Source organism: Ceratotherium simum, chromosome 13 (assembly GCF_057802395.1).
Source record: "Ceratotherium simum simum isolate JZ-2026a chromosome 13, ASM5780239v1, whole genome shotgun sequence".
Lineage (NCBI taxonomy): Eukaryota > Metazoa > Chordata > Mammalia > Perissodactyla > Rhinocerotidae > Ceratotherium > Ceratotherium simum.
In genome coordinates, this window is record NC_141912.1 from 16,775,802 (window position 1) to 16,794,506 (window position 18,705).

An 18,705-nucleotide genomic window follows, 5' to 3' on the forward strand; every position below is an offset into this window, starting at 1 on the left:
GGTTCGTGAAAACCTTATCCCCCTGGCTCTACCCTGTATTGAGGTAAAATCTTAGGTGTGCAGGGCAGTGACTCCTGGGAATTTGAATTTTTAAGAGGCACCCTCTCCCAACAGCCACCAGTAAGTCTATTGCACGTTTCAGCTTGAGAAGCAGTGTGCTAGGGTGAAGAACTAATCCCTGGGCTCCTTCACCAAGTCCCTCTCGGGCTTCTTGGAAGAAGGACTGGGAAGCTGATGTAGGCCAGCAATGCAGAGTGTGCTTAAGATCAGTGTAAAGGAAGTTGAAGACTCTGAAACAAATGAGTGTTTAGATTGCAAGAGTGGTAATGAGTCACTTTATTCTTATTCTTACATGGGGAAAGCAGTCTTTTTCTTATTGTAAGAGCCCACTGTTTAGGCTTTTGCGGTTTATTTATGAGTATGCTGTATAAATGACCACACGCTGAAATTTTAAGGGCTAGTGTGGAAAACCTGGGGGGGAAAAGCCTCCAAGCTGAAATGACAACTTCCTCAGCAAAACAGAGAGATTGAACGTCTCCATGATGATCTCCTTCACCACGCCGCCTTCTAGTTCTATCAGCTCCTTGCTTTGCTGAGCCCTGGCGCTCCCATACCCCTTACACAGCTGCAGTTGGGGTGTGGGACCAAAACAGTGACCCCAAATGGGACAAAATGGTGGTCCTCAGGAGCACCGCACTGAGAAGCGGATAATCTCTTATTTATATAATTTGCTATTTTCCTTAGGAATATTAGCAAAAATCCATTTTGTTCCAATATGAAAATTAAACGTTATAATAAACCATAAGTAACTTTCAAAGCCCAAACTTTAATTGCTCCAGGAATTCACCTATATTTCCCCAAAACATGTTTTTACTTATAGTCACCAAATGACTGTATTTTATCGATTCTACGATACATGTTTTTTCCCATTCATTTTAACATCTCTGAAATTGGGATGTGGCTTACAAGTGCTGATATGATATAATTTAATTGGAATTATTTTTTCTGAATGATACATAAAATAATGGTGCATCTAATAATCAAAGAAATCACAGATTTGATAAAATATGGTAGGCTCTACCAGAATACCTTGGGATAGCCAGTAATTAAACATCTCAGGGGATGAATACGAGATTGACTGATCCTTATCCAAGTGAATGTTTAATTCAACACCAACCCATATGCCAGTTAGAAAAGCCACCGGTCATATATATTTCATACTTCTACTCAAACTATACAAGCAGGCTTGCTTCCCCACGGCCAGCCAGCTGGGCAGCATGTGAGCTAGCTCCCCAGTGGGTCCATCTTCCCTGTCTGAAACATCTGAATGAATCTCTTCTACTAAGTCACTGTGGTGAAGGGCCTCTGGGGGTTAGTGCACAATTAGGCATGCTCATTAATAGCACAGAACCCAAAGGACTGCCTCTGGAATCTATTACCTGGTCATTCTCTGCTGAGGAATGCAGCTGGCCAGGGTCCTGTGGCCCATCTGAGACACTCTTATTGTCCATTTTATTTGGTAGGTTCCTCCTACTCGGAAGCTCTCCAGCAGAAGAATCTGTCAAACCGTCAAAATCTCTCCCATCTGACACACCCATGAACTCCGTGAAAGAATGATCCTCAAGGATGTTTGTGGTGTGTTCTATGGTCACTTCCCTGGGGCAGAATTCTCTGGCCGGTTGGCCATTTTTGCTGGCACAGGCATCTTGTTCTGAACATGAGCCAGTCCTACAGCGTGTTTTGGAGTTTTTCTCAGGGATGCTTTGGGATGATGGGCTCCCTTTGGCTAAGGCACTGTTTTCCTTGAGTGGCACCATGATTACCTTATCCTTTACCAAGCCTCTTTCTAGTTCTGTAAGCTCTTTGTTTGAGGATGGTCTGAAATCATGCACAAGTGATGATTGTGCTCCGGAACGCTCATTGGAGTCTGCATCTTTCGTCGGAATGGCTAGCTGATCTGAGCTGTCACTAGAAGGGACCACCATGTCAGACAGAGTGGCATTGGAGGCACTGTGGGAAAAGTAGCCACTGGTAATACTGCTGGTGGTAGGGCTACGGGACACTTCTTTCTCCAAGACTCTTGAGTTCGTCAAATCTACTTTAGAAGAAAACCACTCCCTGTTCTCCAAGCTGGCATTGTAAACACTGAAGTCAGCAAACTCCACAGGTACATAAGGCTGTGAACTTATCAGCTTCCTGTTAAGAGCTTCCAAATCATTTTCTTCCTCTTCAGAGTCCTACAGAAATGAAGCAAAAGTCAGTCATTAGCTCCTTATAGCAACTGTATTGTTGAGACAAGTTTTAGATACTTTACTATTAAAGGCATTCACATTCACATGTTTAGTGGGTTTTTTTTTTCTTTCTGAGTTTGGTTAAATCTTGTCACCTATTGTGGACACAGGTACATTATTCTCAGAGATCTGTGAACCCATTATCACCTAATATGAAGGAGATTTATTTCTTCTGTCCTCACTCCATGCTAATAATTAGAAACCTTTCTTCCCCTGGTTTAAGAGAAAGGGTGGAACGAAGTGCAGTGGATTTTTAATTAGTTACTCATGATTAGTTTTCAGTTGTGATGTTTTCCCTTTTCTAATTAAATGAGTAGACGGAAAGCCAGAGGCAGAGAAGAGCTGCTGCTTCATTTCTTCTTAGAATCCTCACCTTGGGAAGCCAGGAATAGATAAGTAAGGTAATTTGTGAAAAGCTTCTGAGCTATTTTATGGGGAGAAAGGGCAGTATAAAATAAAGATCCCAACAGCAAAAGGCCAAAGAACACAATTTCAACATCCATTCTTAGTATTATACTAAACATTTTAAGGCTATAAAATACTAACAATCAATCTGACAATTACTCTTTTCTAGGATTTTTGAGAAGCATGGATAGAGGATTTGGCTAGAAAGTGAAGAAGACAGTGAGATTTAAATGAAAATCTCCTTTGTCAAATAGCTTCAGAATTCTGTTTATAAAGATTGGTAAATATGCAAAAGTGGGTGTTATCAACTCCCCAGTCTCCCTCCCCAAATGAATGATTCTTTTATATTTGGTAGAAAACAATGTAAAACATATGAGTATTTTATGTTTAAATAAAAATAAATGATATTACTATCTAGTCATTTCTAATTATCTCATAAACATCTGCAGACATTGCAAATATTCCTTTTCTCTTTTAAAACGTGACTTTCATTCAACAAATGTTCATCAAGCACCCACTATGTGCCAGTCATTGTCCTAAGTACTGGGAATACCAATGTTGAGCAAAAACAGGCATGGTCCCTGCCCTCAGGGAGTTAAGACTTTGGGTTCTTGTTCTTAGAACAATCCTGGACACTGCTTAGTGGATGGAAATTTCATTCAGTATAACAATAGGGTGACTGCAAAGACCTGGAACCAAAACATCAACTTTACTCATTAAGGTTTCATTTCAAAAAGAGAAGAGGGGGCGTGGGGGGAGAGAGAGAGAGAAAGGAGGGAAGAGGTGGGGGATAGAGAGAGGATTAGGAGGGGGAAGAAGAGCACGCTCCACAAATATGGCAGATGGTAGTTCACAAAAGAACATAAATTTCATCTACTGAATTTTATAGTAATATTTTATTTTGCATCTCATAAGATCTTAAATACCTAAAAGATAGGTTAATACTCCTCAATGCTTCTTAGCTTTTAAAATAACTTGAATGTGAATTATTAAAAAGCAATCATCTTAATTCCATGGCTATTAATCAAAAGTGAATATCAAATATCAGTGATAAAGTCCCAGAAACGAGCAAAACAAAATTTTTGGCAAACACTAATCTCGCCATCTTATCTTTAGCCACATTCTAAATTAAGTGGCACTGTTAAAAGAGGGCTGGGGTAGAGGGTTCTCTCCCTGGGGCTGGGGGGAATGTTTGTAAAGGAGCAAAGACTGGACAGAATGGTCTGAATCAGTAGGCTTTGCCTATGTTTTCTAGATTCTCTACTAGTTTATACTCAAAATTTAATTTCAAGTGTTTGTATCTCTTATATTTCCTTTTGATTTAAGCTGGCAAAGAAACATAATTTCCCAAGCCCAAGAGTCCCTGATGCAATTAATTACTAAAAAGTTAGTTGTTGCAAGGAAAACCAAATTTGAAGATGAAAATTAGTAATTTGGGGCCCTTTTTACGCCTGAAGTTATTTCTTCTGAAGACCGAGGAAAGGCCTGTCATCCTAAAATACAACTTTGCTCAGTGAAATATTCAATCATGAATTTAATGTGTAGAAATCTGTGTACATTTATCAAACTCACACACACAAAATTATCCCTAAAGGATTAGAAGGACCTTAGCAAAACCGAAGAGTCTACCAAAAACCCCCAAGAGATTAAGTTCAAATAGGGATCAGTACACAGTTATGCTCTAGGGGAATGAGGGGCAATGACCCAAAAAGAAAAGCTAAAGGAGTAAGGATAACTAATTCCAGAAAAAAGAAAACTGAGTAGAGATTAAACATTTTCCAACATATAAAAAAAGACTGAAAGTTTATCAAGTTATTGTCTTTAAGGAGAAAAAAGAGGACTTAATTGGCTTAAACTGTATGTTCAGAGAATTTGGTTAGACAGACTCTTTATACCAGAAATATTATTTATTATTGTATCTTAAAGGAGACTAAACTAAGCACCTTCCTACTATGTCTTAAGGACAAAAAGAATTAAAACTCTACCTCCAAGTGGAGCATGGAGTCAAGTTCTCAAGCTTCTCTATAGCTACAGTCTTCATGATCTGATTTTTATGATTTAGTTTATGCAGCTGATATTTACCTATAGACAAAACACCCTGATTTTAAGAAGCGATCAAAACCCACATTAAAGCAGTGACTCTCTGCAAGGAGTTTCACTTGATTAAAGTCATTTTCACTCCCACTATAATCGGGTCTGTGTTATCCATCATAGAGATGGTCTGTTTTCAGAAGGACTGTACCAGTGAGGTCACCCAGTACTTCTGTCCATGGTACTAAGGGTGGGCAGCCCCTTTTAGAAAGAGCAGCAGCAAGGCGACTGAAAGTGGACTACCTCTGGGAGCACCTGGAGTCACTGGGGTCAGTCCAATTCTGCTGAGGGACAGGGTCTTTGTTCTTACACCCTCATTAACTGTGAGTTCTTGGGCAAGTCACTCAGCAAGTCTTTTGTTTCTTCTTATGCAAAATGAGAGAAATAAACCATATGCTGTCTATGCAAGACCTTTTCTGCTTTTCTTTTTGCTTCATGACTTAAAAAGATAAATTCCAAATGCCTCTATCTTATTCATACAAGACATGAAGGACATTTGTATATCTTCCCAAATTGATCAGACAACAAAATCTTGCTTTAAGAATCAAGCATATGGTAATTGGATGGGCTAAAAAATGAAAGGAACAATGTCTCAACATTGCTTCTCAAAAATGATTTCAAACTCCCTTGATCAGACTGAACCACTGATTCACTCTCTGATTTTTCAAGAATGAACAAGGAAAGAAAGTGAGTAAGGAACAAAGGAATAAAGCAGTTTATATCCATTTACAAGGGGAGAAATTAAACCTTCTCAAAGAGAAACTAGAACCTTAGATCAAGCAAGTAATACCCTTAAAATCTACCAAAACCATCCTGGAAAAGCTGCTACCTGAAATGAATCAAACAGTTCCACAGCTTCAGAGATGAAGGGTGCTCAGCGAGCCAGATTTCTAAGGAGAGTAGAGACAGATCTCTCAAGTAAGATCCCAGCAAGAAAAAAGGTCCTGTGAAAGCCTACCAGCGTATTCCACTACATAGAGTCCAACTGCCGCTGAGACTCCTCGGGTCAAGAGAATCTTGTTCCATCCTACCCTCTGATAGCTCCAAGTCCTGAGGTGGATTTTCTTTAAAAATATTAAAAGGAAAGTAAAGGAAATAACTATGAGGCCAAATCTGTGAATAGTGAAACCATCTGTTGGGCAGCCCCAGAAGACTCATCTAGCAGTCTCTTGATGGTGTGTTCTACCAAAATGCATTGATAAAAGAGGTCTAAAATTAGTGCCTATGCACTATGGTGGTGAGTGCCATGTCAATAAACAGACAGATCCAATCAGCCACAGAGCCAGAGAATTTGAAGGGGTAACAAACTAACCACTTGGCCTTTTTTAGCCCAAGCTGCAGCCCTTATTAATTAGGCGGGGGGAGGGGGGTCAAGTAAATGACTGAACGGCTTATTAAGATGCAGAGAGATGAAGGAGCAGTTGTTGATGTGCACCCTCTTCGCCAGCAGGGGCTAGGATGGGGGCTTTGGGATAGAGGGATGGGGGAGTATAGAGGCAAAGTAGGGGAGAAGGACAGAGTGGTGAGGGGAAAATGGTGCTTTTGAGCAAGTCATTCCTTAAGATCCACTAGAACTTCAAGCTTGCAGGAGAGTGGCCAACGGCATGTCTGGATTAAGTTCCAGTTAGTTTCACACAGTGTGCGTTAGCAGCATATTCTAGAACTGTTAAAGGACCTCACACTAATGAGCCTTTGGAATGGATCTGACATGGCGTCACTGGGAAAGGAAACTTCCCACACTTTGCCCACAGAGCAGACCGCATGCAGACGTCAACATCAAGCAGCCCCTTCCTTGCTCCAAGCTGCTTTACTTTTTCAAAGTCTAGGAAGCCACAAGAGAATGAAAGTTCAGACACAACATTAGAGAATTCTTTCCAGGCCTTAGAATATATAGGTTATTTTTTTTTAGTTGAGGTATCATTTGTAATCCAAAGTGTGTGGTATACAGTGGTTTTTTTTTTTTTTTTTTGGGGTGAGGAAGATTGGCCCTGAGCTAACATCTGTGGCAATCTTCCTCTATTTTTTGTAAGTGGGACACTGCCACAGCATGGCTTGATGAGTGGTGCGTAGGTCCGTGCCCAGGATCCGAACCACCAACTGCGGGCGGCTGATGCGGAGTGTATGAACTTAACCACTATGCCACCAGACTGGGCCCTGGCATACAATGTTTCAAGAACTATTTCTCAAGTTTGTAATTTGAAAACGAAGTGCTAGAGAATGAGGTTTTACAGGTAGAATTTCAACCTACCTGTGGCAAAATTTACATAAGCCATTCTGAAAGCGAGACTGACACCAAGGAAGTTGGAACATATTTGGCCAGCAAATTTAAAAAGGCTACCTGAGATGTAGAGATGACGATGATGGGTGATGATGGATTGTAGTGTGGCTACAAACTACAGAACGCTCTTGGCAATAGCATCAGGCAACACAAAAAAAGCTTTCAAACATACCCACAGCTAAATGAATGATTACTTACTGCAAGTAAGTGCAATTCCTCTAGGTAGATTAACTTCAGAATCTGGGCAATATGTATAGGCACATTAGAAAGATTCAATATTAGTTAAAGTGATTTCTTTGTTACACCTTTTAAAGATTCGAATCATTAAAAGTGCCTTCTTCCCTTTTTCTAAGCAAATTTATACTATGCAGACAAATAAATAAAATGGAATGAACACTTAGAAAAATTGTATGTCATGGCCATGTTCATGCACAATTTCATTACTGATGGTCACATTTTTTAAAAAAGCAAAGACCCAATACACATCTTAATTTCTTCTAAAGTATTTGGATGATTGTCTGTGAAAGGGCCTTAAACCCACCACCAGGCAATATGACAGAAATGGTTTCAGAACTTACAATCTTCTTCTCACGTTTGCTATTGTTTTCTACAGGCATGCTGCTGCCATTGCTTCCTGAGGGTACAATGCAGCCAGGGTTATGTGCCTGAGATGGAGGCATGCTCTGCAAAGGTTAAGACACACAGATGCATCACACACAGAAGACGACGACAGCCAAAATACACGTTAAGTGCGTGCAAGTTAGAAAAGCAATGCAAACACTTTTATTACAACGTGAGTAGTGCAGCACAACAATTTTGCAGGCTGGAGTTAAACTACTGATGAAATCTGACAAGACCACACAGATTCTATGGCAAATAGCATAACCGGTTTTATCAAATTAAAAAAATAAAACAAAAGCCTTTAATATATACAAAACACCTAGAGAACATCTCTTTCTCACTTGAAAGATAAAAAACACGTTAACAAGCAATCAACACTAAGAAAACAACAGCCATAAGAAATAAAAAAATTCTACATGACCCTGTGTGCTTGAGAAAGAGGTTCCAGAATAGGATCCATAGAGTGATAACTCATACAGGTCGACATGCAGCATCCGACTGGTTAATGCAAGTCGTTACTTCTCCACAGGCAACTCGATTCCATCTATTTTACATGGCACAGACAAGTCAAGCGCTTACCTCCTGGCTTAGAAGAGGCCTTGCTTCAAGAGCCATCCTTTTCTTATGCTCCTCCTTTACAGGCATTAGGGGCTTGAAAAACTTTGGTGGCTGAGGAGAGAATGCTTTAAAAGGGCTGACTGTTAAGGCATGATTCTCTGATGTGCAACCTGGGGAAGACAAAAAGGCATGGGTTTCCAGGCCCAGAGCACTTTAACCAACACACAGGAAGTGAGGTTATAACCTAGCCAGAGGAATATCTGGAATAACAAAGAAATTAATAAGCTAATATTTGGCTAAGCATTAAAACAGGGGTAGGCAAGAATGAAGATATATCTACAAAGTCACAAGGAGTTATCAAAGGGCTGGACAGCATCAAAGAAATCAGAAACCAAATTTTCTACCTTCTTTTCAAGATCCAGCTTAAGTGCCACTTACCACACCGATTTCAACTTGTGCTGTTTTTCCATTTCTCTGAATTCTCAGAGCCCTTATTATTTGTACATGCATCTTGGCACTTTGTCATTTAATATCTTATTTACTATGTATCTCATTTTCACAGTTAGATTTTAAGATCTAGAATGGCACCTTTTTGTATCTTTCACTGCATATAGCAAGGAGAGGCTCAAAAAATACTCAATGAATGAATACTGTATAAATTTTCTTGCAAGCCACTTGTTTCCTCCAGCCATCCTGCTCCATATGACTAAGGAAGGACAATTCTTTTTTTTTTTTTTAAAGATTTTATTTATTTATTTTTCCCCCAAAGCCCCAGTAGATAGTTGTATGTCGTAGTTGCACATCCCTCCAGTTGCCGTATGTGGGACGCGGCCTCAGCATGGCCGGAGAAGCGGTGCGTCGGTGCTTGCCAGGGATCCGAACCCGGGCCGCCAACAGCAGAGCGCGCGCACTCAACCGCTAAGCCACGGGGCCGGCCCTTCTTTCTTGCTTTTATTCATTTCTTACCTTTTTGGGCGTCCTTCTATATTTTCTTCCCAATTCACTGATACAATGGCACTTAGTAGGTAAAACATAAGGTGTAAGGTAACAGAGCTGATTTACATATCCAAAAAATGCTGTTCCCTTCAGGGCACTGGGAGCTTATACACTGAGGTAGTAATGTTGTCACTGATCAAACTCATTTCTGGTATCATTTTTGAAATTGCTTTAGGAATCAGAGACATGGTCTCCCAAAAAATCCTTTAATTTGAGTACAAATACATGACAGAAGTGGATATTTTTTTGGGAAAGAATGCAGTCTAATCATAACGTAATAAGATTTGTGTGTGTCTCAAAACTGAATTCAGAATCAGGAAATGATGTGTGAAAAATGATTTGAAAATTCTAAAGTATTACACAAAAAGCCTATTATTGTTATTTGGATGATATATTGGATACAAAGCAAAAAGAAATCAAATAAGTGAACATGATAGGTTCTATTCAAGAAGACAGTTTCGGATCATCCAGCAAACTAGAATTTCAGCTTCCTATCTTATTATACGCCATCTATAAAAGAATTCTCCCCTGTGCTTTTCATAAGAAATTATAAAGAAAGAACACAGAAAAACAGTCTCACCACTCCCTTCTTTACTCCTTCGAGGTGAATCCCTGGGTAAAGTTCCATAACACGCCACATCTTGGTAACTGGAGCTGTAGTCAGACACGTCTAACTGGTTCTCTGGCCAACCCTACAAGGCAAAAATATGGGTTAACTGCAAGTAAGTCCCTCTAAAATGGAAAATGAAGCCCTGATTTGAGTTTTTTCTATTTTTTAATGGCCGTATATATTCTTCTTTATATATTTTTATTATAGAATATTTCGAACATATAGAAAAGTGCTGAATAATATGACAAATGTTGTCATACCCAAGGTATACTTAGAGTGAATAAATGTTAATACTTTATTGTATTTGTTCAAGATTTAGTAAAATCATTACAAATAGAGTGAAATCCCCTTTTGAGCCCCTACAAGTCCCATTCGTCTTCCTCCCTCTCCAGAGGCAGCCACTTTTATGAATTTGGTATGTATCAGGGCGACTGGATAATTTAAAGACCAAACTGAAACATTTTTCAGAGTGAAATGGTTCCACTAATAATTTTCCCTGGGTGGCAGGCATAAGCTGGGACTGCCCCAGGCAAACTAGGTGGTATGGTTACTCTACATATACCTGAGATTTAAAAGTATCAATCTGGCATAAGATATTGGTATACTAAAGGGAGAAAACTCCTCCTGTATATCACATAAGCTTATTTAATCTTACTTCAACTTCTCAGAAATTGGCTGCCTCTAAGGACTAGAGTTGAAACTTCTTGAGGACATAATCTGTGTCTATGCTCTTTAATCACTCACAGCCCCTAGCATAGTAACTTACATACAATATATGTTTAAGAAATATTTGCTGAGTAAGATGATGTTGCAAAATAGCTTTAATTTTAAATCTCTAATTTTATCCATTTGAAATAATTTTGATTTTGCTATGGTGAGTGTAATACCTTCTTAAACCATTTAGAGTTAGACCCATAAACATATAGACATTCAATTATGTGTGGTATTATCCTGGTATGGAAAGTATCACTTGAAGTAACTGTGTAACACTCAGAGTGCACAGCAATTTCACATCAAGTATTTGAACTTGGAAATGGATACGTGGAGACAATGATCTGCATGAGATTAAGACGGGAAGTCCAAAGATTTTAAAAACACCAAGATACTCTAACTTTCCAGACTTAGATTCTGCTAGCAATCTGGCCATGCCCACAGGTGCACACCTTATCATCTTCATCAAAGCCAGAAAGGTCTGGTCGACTGGAGGAAACCTATAACAGATGAATGGTTTTATCAGTGTGGTTTATATATTTAACATAAACTATACATACGTATATAAAGAAATAGAATGTCACATATACAGTTGAAGCCTGTATGACCTTCTCCTCCTTCTCTTTCTTCCCTCCTCAGAAGTAATGAATATCCTAAATTTGGGGTTTATTTATTCCCATAAAGGTTTTCTATAATTAGTTACACATATACATACATATATACATACACACACACACATATATATGTATATATGTTGCTGTTAGTGCTGTCGAGTAGATTCCGACTCCTAGTGACCTATGTACAGCAGAGTGGAACCTGGCCTGGTCTTTTCGCACTATCCTCTCACCTTCTAGCGCTCTATCAGACAATGCTCTGCTGCTATTCACAGTGTTTTCACTCCCAATTTTTTCAGAAGTGTGTGACCAGGTCCTTCTTCCTAGCCTGTCTAGTCTGGAAGCTCTGCCGAAATCTGTCCACCATGGGTGACCCTGCTGGTATTTGAAATCCCAGTGGCATAGCTTTCAGCATCACAGCAACATGCAGCTGCCACAGTATGACAACCGACAGACAGGTGATGTGGTTCCCTGACTGGGAAACGAACCCAGACCGGGGTGGTGAGAGAGCCAAATCTTAACCACTAGACCACCAGAGCTGGCTATGGATATATGTGCATGTATGTGTATACAATATATAATAATATTTTGTATATTTTTATAATTCATATAAGTGGTATCTTACTATACATGGTCTTCTTCAATAGTCTAATAATTATTTGTTCTATTCTAGATGGACATCTAGGATGCTCCTAATTTTTTTCTATTATAAACTATGATGAAACAAATGTTGTTGTTACTGCCCCTCAGTACTACTCTAGCTGTATCCAACCAGTATTGACATGTACTATTTTAGCATCATTTAGTTCTAAACACATCCTGTGTATCTATGAGAATCTCTAGAGCACATATTAAGGCATGGAATCTCTGGGCTGTAGATAAGGTATGTGCACCTTCAACTCTCCTCTTCCACAGGGATTTTAGGATTGGCTTATCAAATCCTGCTAGCAACTATGTCGGGAATTTACAGAGCAGTTTAAGGAGATGTGCCAATTTTGCGATACTGTGTATTCCCACCAACGAACCAACTCTCTCTCTCCATGAGTTCAGGCCTTCTTCATGGCGATAACTGTATTCAGATTTTCTATTTCTTCTTTTTTTTTTTTTTTTTAAATTTTATTTATTTTTCCCCCAAAGCCCCAGTAGATAGTTGTATGTCATAGTTGCACATCCTTCTAGTTCTGTATGTGGGACGCGGCCTCAGCATGGCCAGAGAAGCGGTGCGTCGGTGCACGCCTGGGATCCGAACCCGGGCCACCAGCATCGGAGCGCGCGCACTTAACCGCTAAGCCACGGGGCCGGCCCTATTTCCTCTTTTTTTTTGTGTGGAAGATCAGCCCTGAGCTAACATCCATGCTAATCCTCCTCTTTTTGCTGAGGAAGACCGGCTCTGAGCTAACATCTATTGCCAATCCTCCTCCTTTTTTTTCCCCAAAGCCCCAGTAGATAGTTGCATGTCACAGTTGCACATCTTTCTAGTTGCTGTATGTGGGACGCGGCCTCAGCATGGCCGGACAAGCAGTGCCTCAGTGCGTGCCCAGGATCCGAACCCGGGCCGCCAGTAGCAGAGTGCGCGCACTTAACCGCTAAGCCACGGAGCCGGCCCCTCTATTTCTTCTTGATTCAGTTTTTGTAGGAAACTTCTATTTTGTTTAAGCTTTTACATTTACTGACATAACGTTATTCATGGTTTGCTCTTATGATGTCTAAATCTCTGTTCTCTCTGTAGTGATATGCTTCTTTTTATTTTCAATAATATTTGTGTCTTCTCTCATATTTTTTCTTCCCCAATCAATCTTAACTAGAAGTCAGTCCATTTGACGAGTCTTTTCAAAAAACCTGCTTTTCAGCTTTGTTGATTCTATTGTTTGTTTTCTATTTCATACACCTGTTTGAATCTGTATTATTTCCTTCTTTATCTAAATTTATTATAATTCTGCTCTAACATTTATTATTACCATCTTTTAAAAAATTTACTCTGATGTTTTTTCTATCTTTAAAAAATTTTATCCATAAATATTTCTCTATGAATCCCTAAAATATAAGAAATTCATCTTTCTTTTTTAAAAACCATAACGATAATACCATTATCACATCTTAAAAAATTAAGTGTTCTCTAAATAGTATAGACATTCAGTCAGTGTTCAAATGTCTCAAACATTTTCATGGTTAATTTTGAATCAGGATTAGAATAGTTTATACATTGCAGTTGGATGATATATCTCGTAAGTCTCTTTTAATTTATGAGTTTTCCCTTTTCTCTAGGTCATTTTTCCTGTAAAGTTTCCCACAGTCTGGATTTTGCTAATTGAACCTCTGTGGTGCCTCTTAACATTTTCTTCTGTCCTCTGTAAATATTAGCAGTTAGATCCTGAGTCTTATCAGATTTAGACTCAATTTTTTGCAGGGGTGAGGGTAGAATACTTCATAGGTGGTCTTTACTTTTTATAGATGCTTTCCTCATTCCTCATTATTTTTTTTACTCTTTAAGATAAGAGCTATAAATTTCTTAATTGTAGCTCTTGTTCTTTCATTTTCTCTAGTCTAGTATTCTGCTGTATAAATGGAATAATAGGGAACTCAGGGCTAAGTTTCCCATGAAGTATCACTTTAACTGCATCCCACAATTATTGATACATGCACCATTTTTTATTATCATTTAGTTCTAAATACATCCTAATTTCCATTATGATCTCTTCTTTGATACCTAAGTTAATTAAAAGACTGTTTTTTCCATTTAAACTGCATGAGTCTCTTGGGCTGGCCCCGTGGCTTAGCGGTTAAGTGCTCGCGCTCTGCTGCTGGCGGCCCGGGTTCGGATCCCAGGCGCGCACCGACGCACCACTTCTCCGGCCATGCTGAGCCCGCGTCCCACATACAGCAACTAGAAGGATGTGCAACTATGATGTACAACTATCTACTGGGGCTTTGGGGAAAAAATAAAAAAAATAAAAAAATAAACTGTATGAGTTTCTTATAATCAATTTCTAATAATTGTATTGTGGTCAGGGGAAGTCATCTGTATGATAACGATTACAGGTATTTGCTAGGATTTGCTTTCTGGCCTACTGTAAGATAAGTTTTATAAATGTTCACCATGTTTTTAATCATTTTCTGGCAATTCTGGAGAGCAGGAAGACAAATAGCACTGTGCTTTTTCTTGGGAGGATCCGACTTTTACTCTGCTGCTTCTGGAAAGAGATTGCCCTGAAGTGGTCCCTGCACTCCTCTGTCCATTCTTCCCATGACAGTGTCCCCTCCACTGGAAGCAGTTTCTGTCAATCAGATTTTCTAGATGAAATGGTTGAGGAAGGTAATCAAAACGGTCAAAGGTAAGACCAGGGAGTATGAGAGTGTCTATATGGAGGTGTCTGGCGCTCTATCACACGGATGGGCAGCACAGTAATATCGTCAGGGCAGCTAGAACAGGGCATATAAACTGGCTCAAGAGCAGCACCCGGCGGCCCTGGCAGCCAGGATTTTTAGCTTATCCTTAAAGTAACTATGTTCAATTTATGTCTCAAGAAACTTCTTTCAAGGAGATAACTTTATGAATACAAATTCGGAAGATTCCACTAAAGGCTCCGCAATATTACATGTTCTCTGGTTGCTTCCTAGGACAGAGGAGCAGGCTGGCACTTGGGGACGCCCACACCAGTCCCGTATGTTCTATTCCCACCTGTACACCCCAACCTCAGGTCCCCTCATATGCCACACCCCAGACCCTGAGACAGTCACTCAAGGAGGGGCGTGCTCACATTATGAACATTTGGCGTGCTGAGGCTCCTCCGCAGGTGCCGAGCTTTGGTGGAAAGTGCTTCTTTGACCGTGACTGCCTGTAAATTTGAAAACAACATTGTTTTTCCCCTCTGATGACAAAAATAATATATGTTTATTGTGGAAGATTTAGAAAATATAGAAATAAAGATCATTTCAATCCTACACACATACACTCATATTTACAAGACTGGAATCTTATTACACCCATTAATTTTTTTTTGCTTAATCTATCAAAAACATTTTTCTTAAATAAAACCAGGAAAACTGTTGAAATAAAGACAATTACGTTGTGGGTTTTTTATATAGGTGGACGGAGAAAACAGAGAAGAAATACCTCTGTCTATCTATCTCACCTGCAAAATTATAATTGACTTTTATGCTGTTTGAGTTTTACTCAGGCAGCAATTCAGGTGGGACTTCCATTAAAGGAAGATTTTTCTGACAGATGCCAATCTTACTCCCCTTTTGCTTAAAATACATTTTCCATAACTTCACCTACTGTTTCTATGGAATGACATCTCTTGTCTTATAGTTCCACTACCTAGTGGATTATTTTCACCTGAATGTCCTGCTGTTGCCACAGAAGTTAACTTGGGTCCAAACATTAGGGAAATAGTAATAGCATGTGGTAAGCATACGGACTTTGGAGTCAAGCTTTCTGGGTTTACATCCGACTTTGTACCACTTCCTAGCTGTGTAACTTTGGGTAGGTTGGCTAACTTCTGTCAGTTTTCTCATTTACAAATGGGGATTATAACAGTATTTATGGGCTATCTTGAAGATTAAATGAAATAATGGATCTACATTACTTAGGCACAGTGCTTAAGAAGGAGATATTCAATAAACCGTAGTTATTTTTATTTTTGTTATTATTTTGTCAAAGTAATGATTTTGTCTAATGAGATGGTTACTAGAATTTTCCTTGTCCAATAGATTTAGAGAGAAGTTGTTTGATAAATAAATTCAACTTTGTCCACCTGGGGTGATGGGCTGTGATCTCATCCTTCTGGTCCAGATATTGCACAGTTACTTGCCTGCCGGAGCCGTTCAAGGCTCAGAATGTTCTCCACCTGCAGCACGCCGCGCGTGTACTTCTCAATGTACGTCTCCCCGTCCGACGTGCCTTCGTTCTCACTCCTTGCTGCCATGAGCGCCAGGGTTTCCCGGTCCTCAATCTCCTCCGTTGCCTTAAGTGGCAAGAAGGCAATTATAATACTTTTATATGAATGGTATTTCTATCAAAATTATGGTGAGAAAATGATTTAAAAGTTTCTAGAATTAACATATTCTCCATTACTTATATTACGAAATTTTTAAAAAGTAATACATATTTTACCTTTGGTATGTTGGATACTATTTCATAGGTTACACCACAGGAATAAAATATATTTTTCAACGATATTCTCCTCTTTAAACTCTGGGTGAAACTCTGGTAAAAAAGTAAAGCTGAATTAAGAGGTGTGAAAAATATAAGTTATTTAGTATTTTACAAATTGTAAAAGCATTATCAACTACTATGTTTTTGATACACACACAGTACTCAGTAAAACAGAAAAAAACTGAACCAAAAAATCCTTGTCTCCGACCCTGAGGGACAATAATGTCCACCTATTATTTGGGGATTAGGTTTCAGAATTTGCAGCCTATTCAGGGTTTTTTGTGGTTGCTTCTCTCTCTCATTTGCTGCCTTCTTTCTGATCTCGTCAGGGCTTCATCAGTCTATCCTGGCAGAGCCAGAAGAAAACTGGAGAGGATCAGTTCCGCCGACAGCACCTCTGAGGTGAGATCTGGGGAAGCGGTAGGACAGGGTTTATTGGAGGCTGCCTTTTTCCTGGTTTTGTCACTAACCCGCTTGGACCTGGTACTTAACCTTCTTCAAACAGTGAAACGTCATCGCTCTGCTGCCTCCTAGGATTACAGGTCTCAAATCGGTCAAGATGGAAGAGTCTTTTGTTGGACGACATTTACCTCTGCTATCCTCATGCCCCTTATCTTGGATAAATGAGAATCAGACTAACTTGGCCAGTATGGTATCAACCTGCACATCCACTGTACTAACACCACAACACACTACTTTGTCAGAGAGAAGGAAAAAACTTTGAGCTCCTATATGCAACGGCAGAATCAGGCCCCGTTACTACCTGTTTGTTGTAAATATTGGCTGCAATCCGTTTTCGTAATACTAACTCCATAGCAGCCGGGTGGCTGAGCTGGACTGTGGTCTTCACTATTAGGTAAATCCTCTCATTCTGTGGGGTGACCCTATTCAAGTGAATGGAATCATGCACGGAGGAGTCCCAAGAGGCTGTGGCTGAAACCTAGGTGTAGGGGAAGGATGGGGAGATGGAAACAAGACACAACTCAGGTCTAGTAGTTTTACATCATACGTTAGAGAAAGAAAATAAATGCAATTCTATTGAATCATACATGTGTTTCCTCACCTTTTTTGACAATAGACATGTTCTATTTTTTAAAGTTCCCAGTCCTCTTCCCCAAAGCAGACCACAGCAGTTTAATAGGAAGACATGCCCACAGGCATTTGCACTAATCCGAATCCCTTTAAGAGAATCTTAAGGGTCAATTACCTCCTCATCACTGTGCTTTATGATGGGCAAGTAGAAAAACTGGCTGCCATGCTCCTTGGGCAGGATGGAGTTCACGCCTGATGCATGGGTGCCCACGAGTTGCTCATTGGCACTGAGGTCATCCGCTAACCAAGTCCAGGGCACAGAAACAAAAGCGGGGGAAAAGTCAGATTTTAAGCAAACATCAAAAAATTTTAAATATGCTTTCTGTGATGATGTTTACACATAATCATTTTAATTTTTTTCTTTCATTCCTTATCCTGCAGTTGAAATAGAGACTCCAATACTCACAGCAGCTTTTATCCTTTACAGAAACAACTCTGACAGCCAAAAGGAGCCTTTGTGAGCCTCCTACAAAACAGACTGAGTATATTCTATACGCGGTCCTTAGAACAAATATTTTCACTACATAAACACATCTTAGAATTTTATTGCTTTCTGATGGCAATTCCTCCTGTCACCTAGTCCTGGGTTTGTTGTCCTACTTAAATAACTTACACTAAATTAGAGATTTGAGCAGTTCTATTATCAATTTAGAATCAAAGTTCTGAGCACTTGGGAGAGACGTGAAGATCATATTCTTCCAATGCCTTACCCAATGTGGGATTCACTCTTCACAAATCTCTGTGTGTAGTTATCCAGCCTTTGTTTATACACCTCCAAAAACAGGGAACTCACCACTTCATGTGGCACTCAGTCTACTTCTAGGCTTTTAAAAAATTCTTCAAATGAAGAGCCAAAGCCAACCTCCCCATGTCTTCCATTCATCCATTATTGGCCTTCCCTCCAGAAGACAGGTATTCAGGCTGTGTTTTAAGGATCCCAAGGGCCCGGCAGAAGGGCCTGCCAGAGCCTGCCCATCCCCAAACCCTGCAACTCTGCTTTTGTATTTTACACATAGGGTTCCATTAAAGATTTCATTTTGAAAATGGATTTTACTGCTAAAACACAGTGAAAACCACTATTCTAGGTTCACCCAAGTTTGATCTAATTGCTATTGCAAAGGACAACCTTTAATGCAGGGTTACAGTGTGATTATGTTCTGGAACCAATACTATTGGGCATGGGGAGCAAAGGGTACTAGTTAGAAATGCACATTCCTAGGCCCTTGCACAGCAAAAAGATTCAGAATCTCTGAGGGTGATTACTTTCTCAGGTAATTTCT

At 39.7% G+C, this 18,705-nt stretch overlaps 1 protein-coding gene across 5 annotated transcripts in view; it reads right to left on the reverse strand.

The window, feature by feature from the left end:
* Positions 1–18,705, reverse strand: part of KIF13A (kinesin family member 13A) — a 196,498-nt gene that overhangs the window by 2,716 nt on the left and 175,077 nt on the right. For 3 of the 5 annotated variants that reach the window (XM_087438060.1, XM_087438059.1, XM_087438062.1), the window contains 10 exons: positions 17,541–17,665; positions 17,097–17,273; positions 16,292–16,384; positions 15,986–16,142; positions 14,934–15,007; positions 11,014–11,061; positions 9,821–9,932; positions 8,266–8,414; positions 7,644–7,748; positions 1,440–2,237 (listed from right to left, as the gene is read on the reverse strand). In XM_087438060.1, coding sequence (XP_087294186.1) covers positions 1,440–2,237; positions 7,644–7,748; positions 8,266–8,414; positions 9,821–9,932; positions 11,014–11,061; positions 14,934–15,007; positions 15,986–16,142; positions 16,292–16,384; positions 17,097–17,273; positions 17,541–17,665 — 1,838 coding nt within the window. The remainder of the gene's footprint in view (positions 1–1,439; positions 2,238–7,643; positions 7,749–8,265; positions 8,415–9,820; positions 9,933–11,013; positions 11,062–14,933; positions 15,008–15,985; positions 16,143–16,291; positions 16,385–17,096; positions 17,274–17,540; positions 17,666–18,705) is intronic. The other 2 variants (XM_087438063.1, XM_087438061.1) reach the window with 1 other exon arrangement.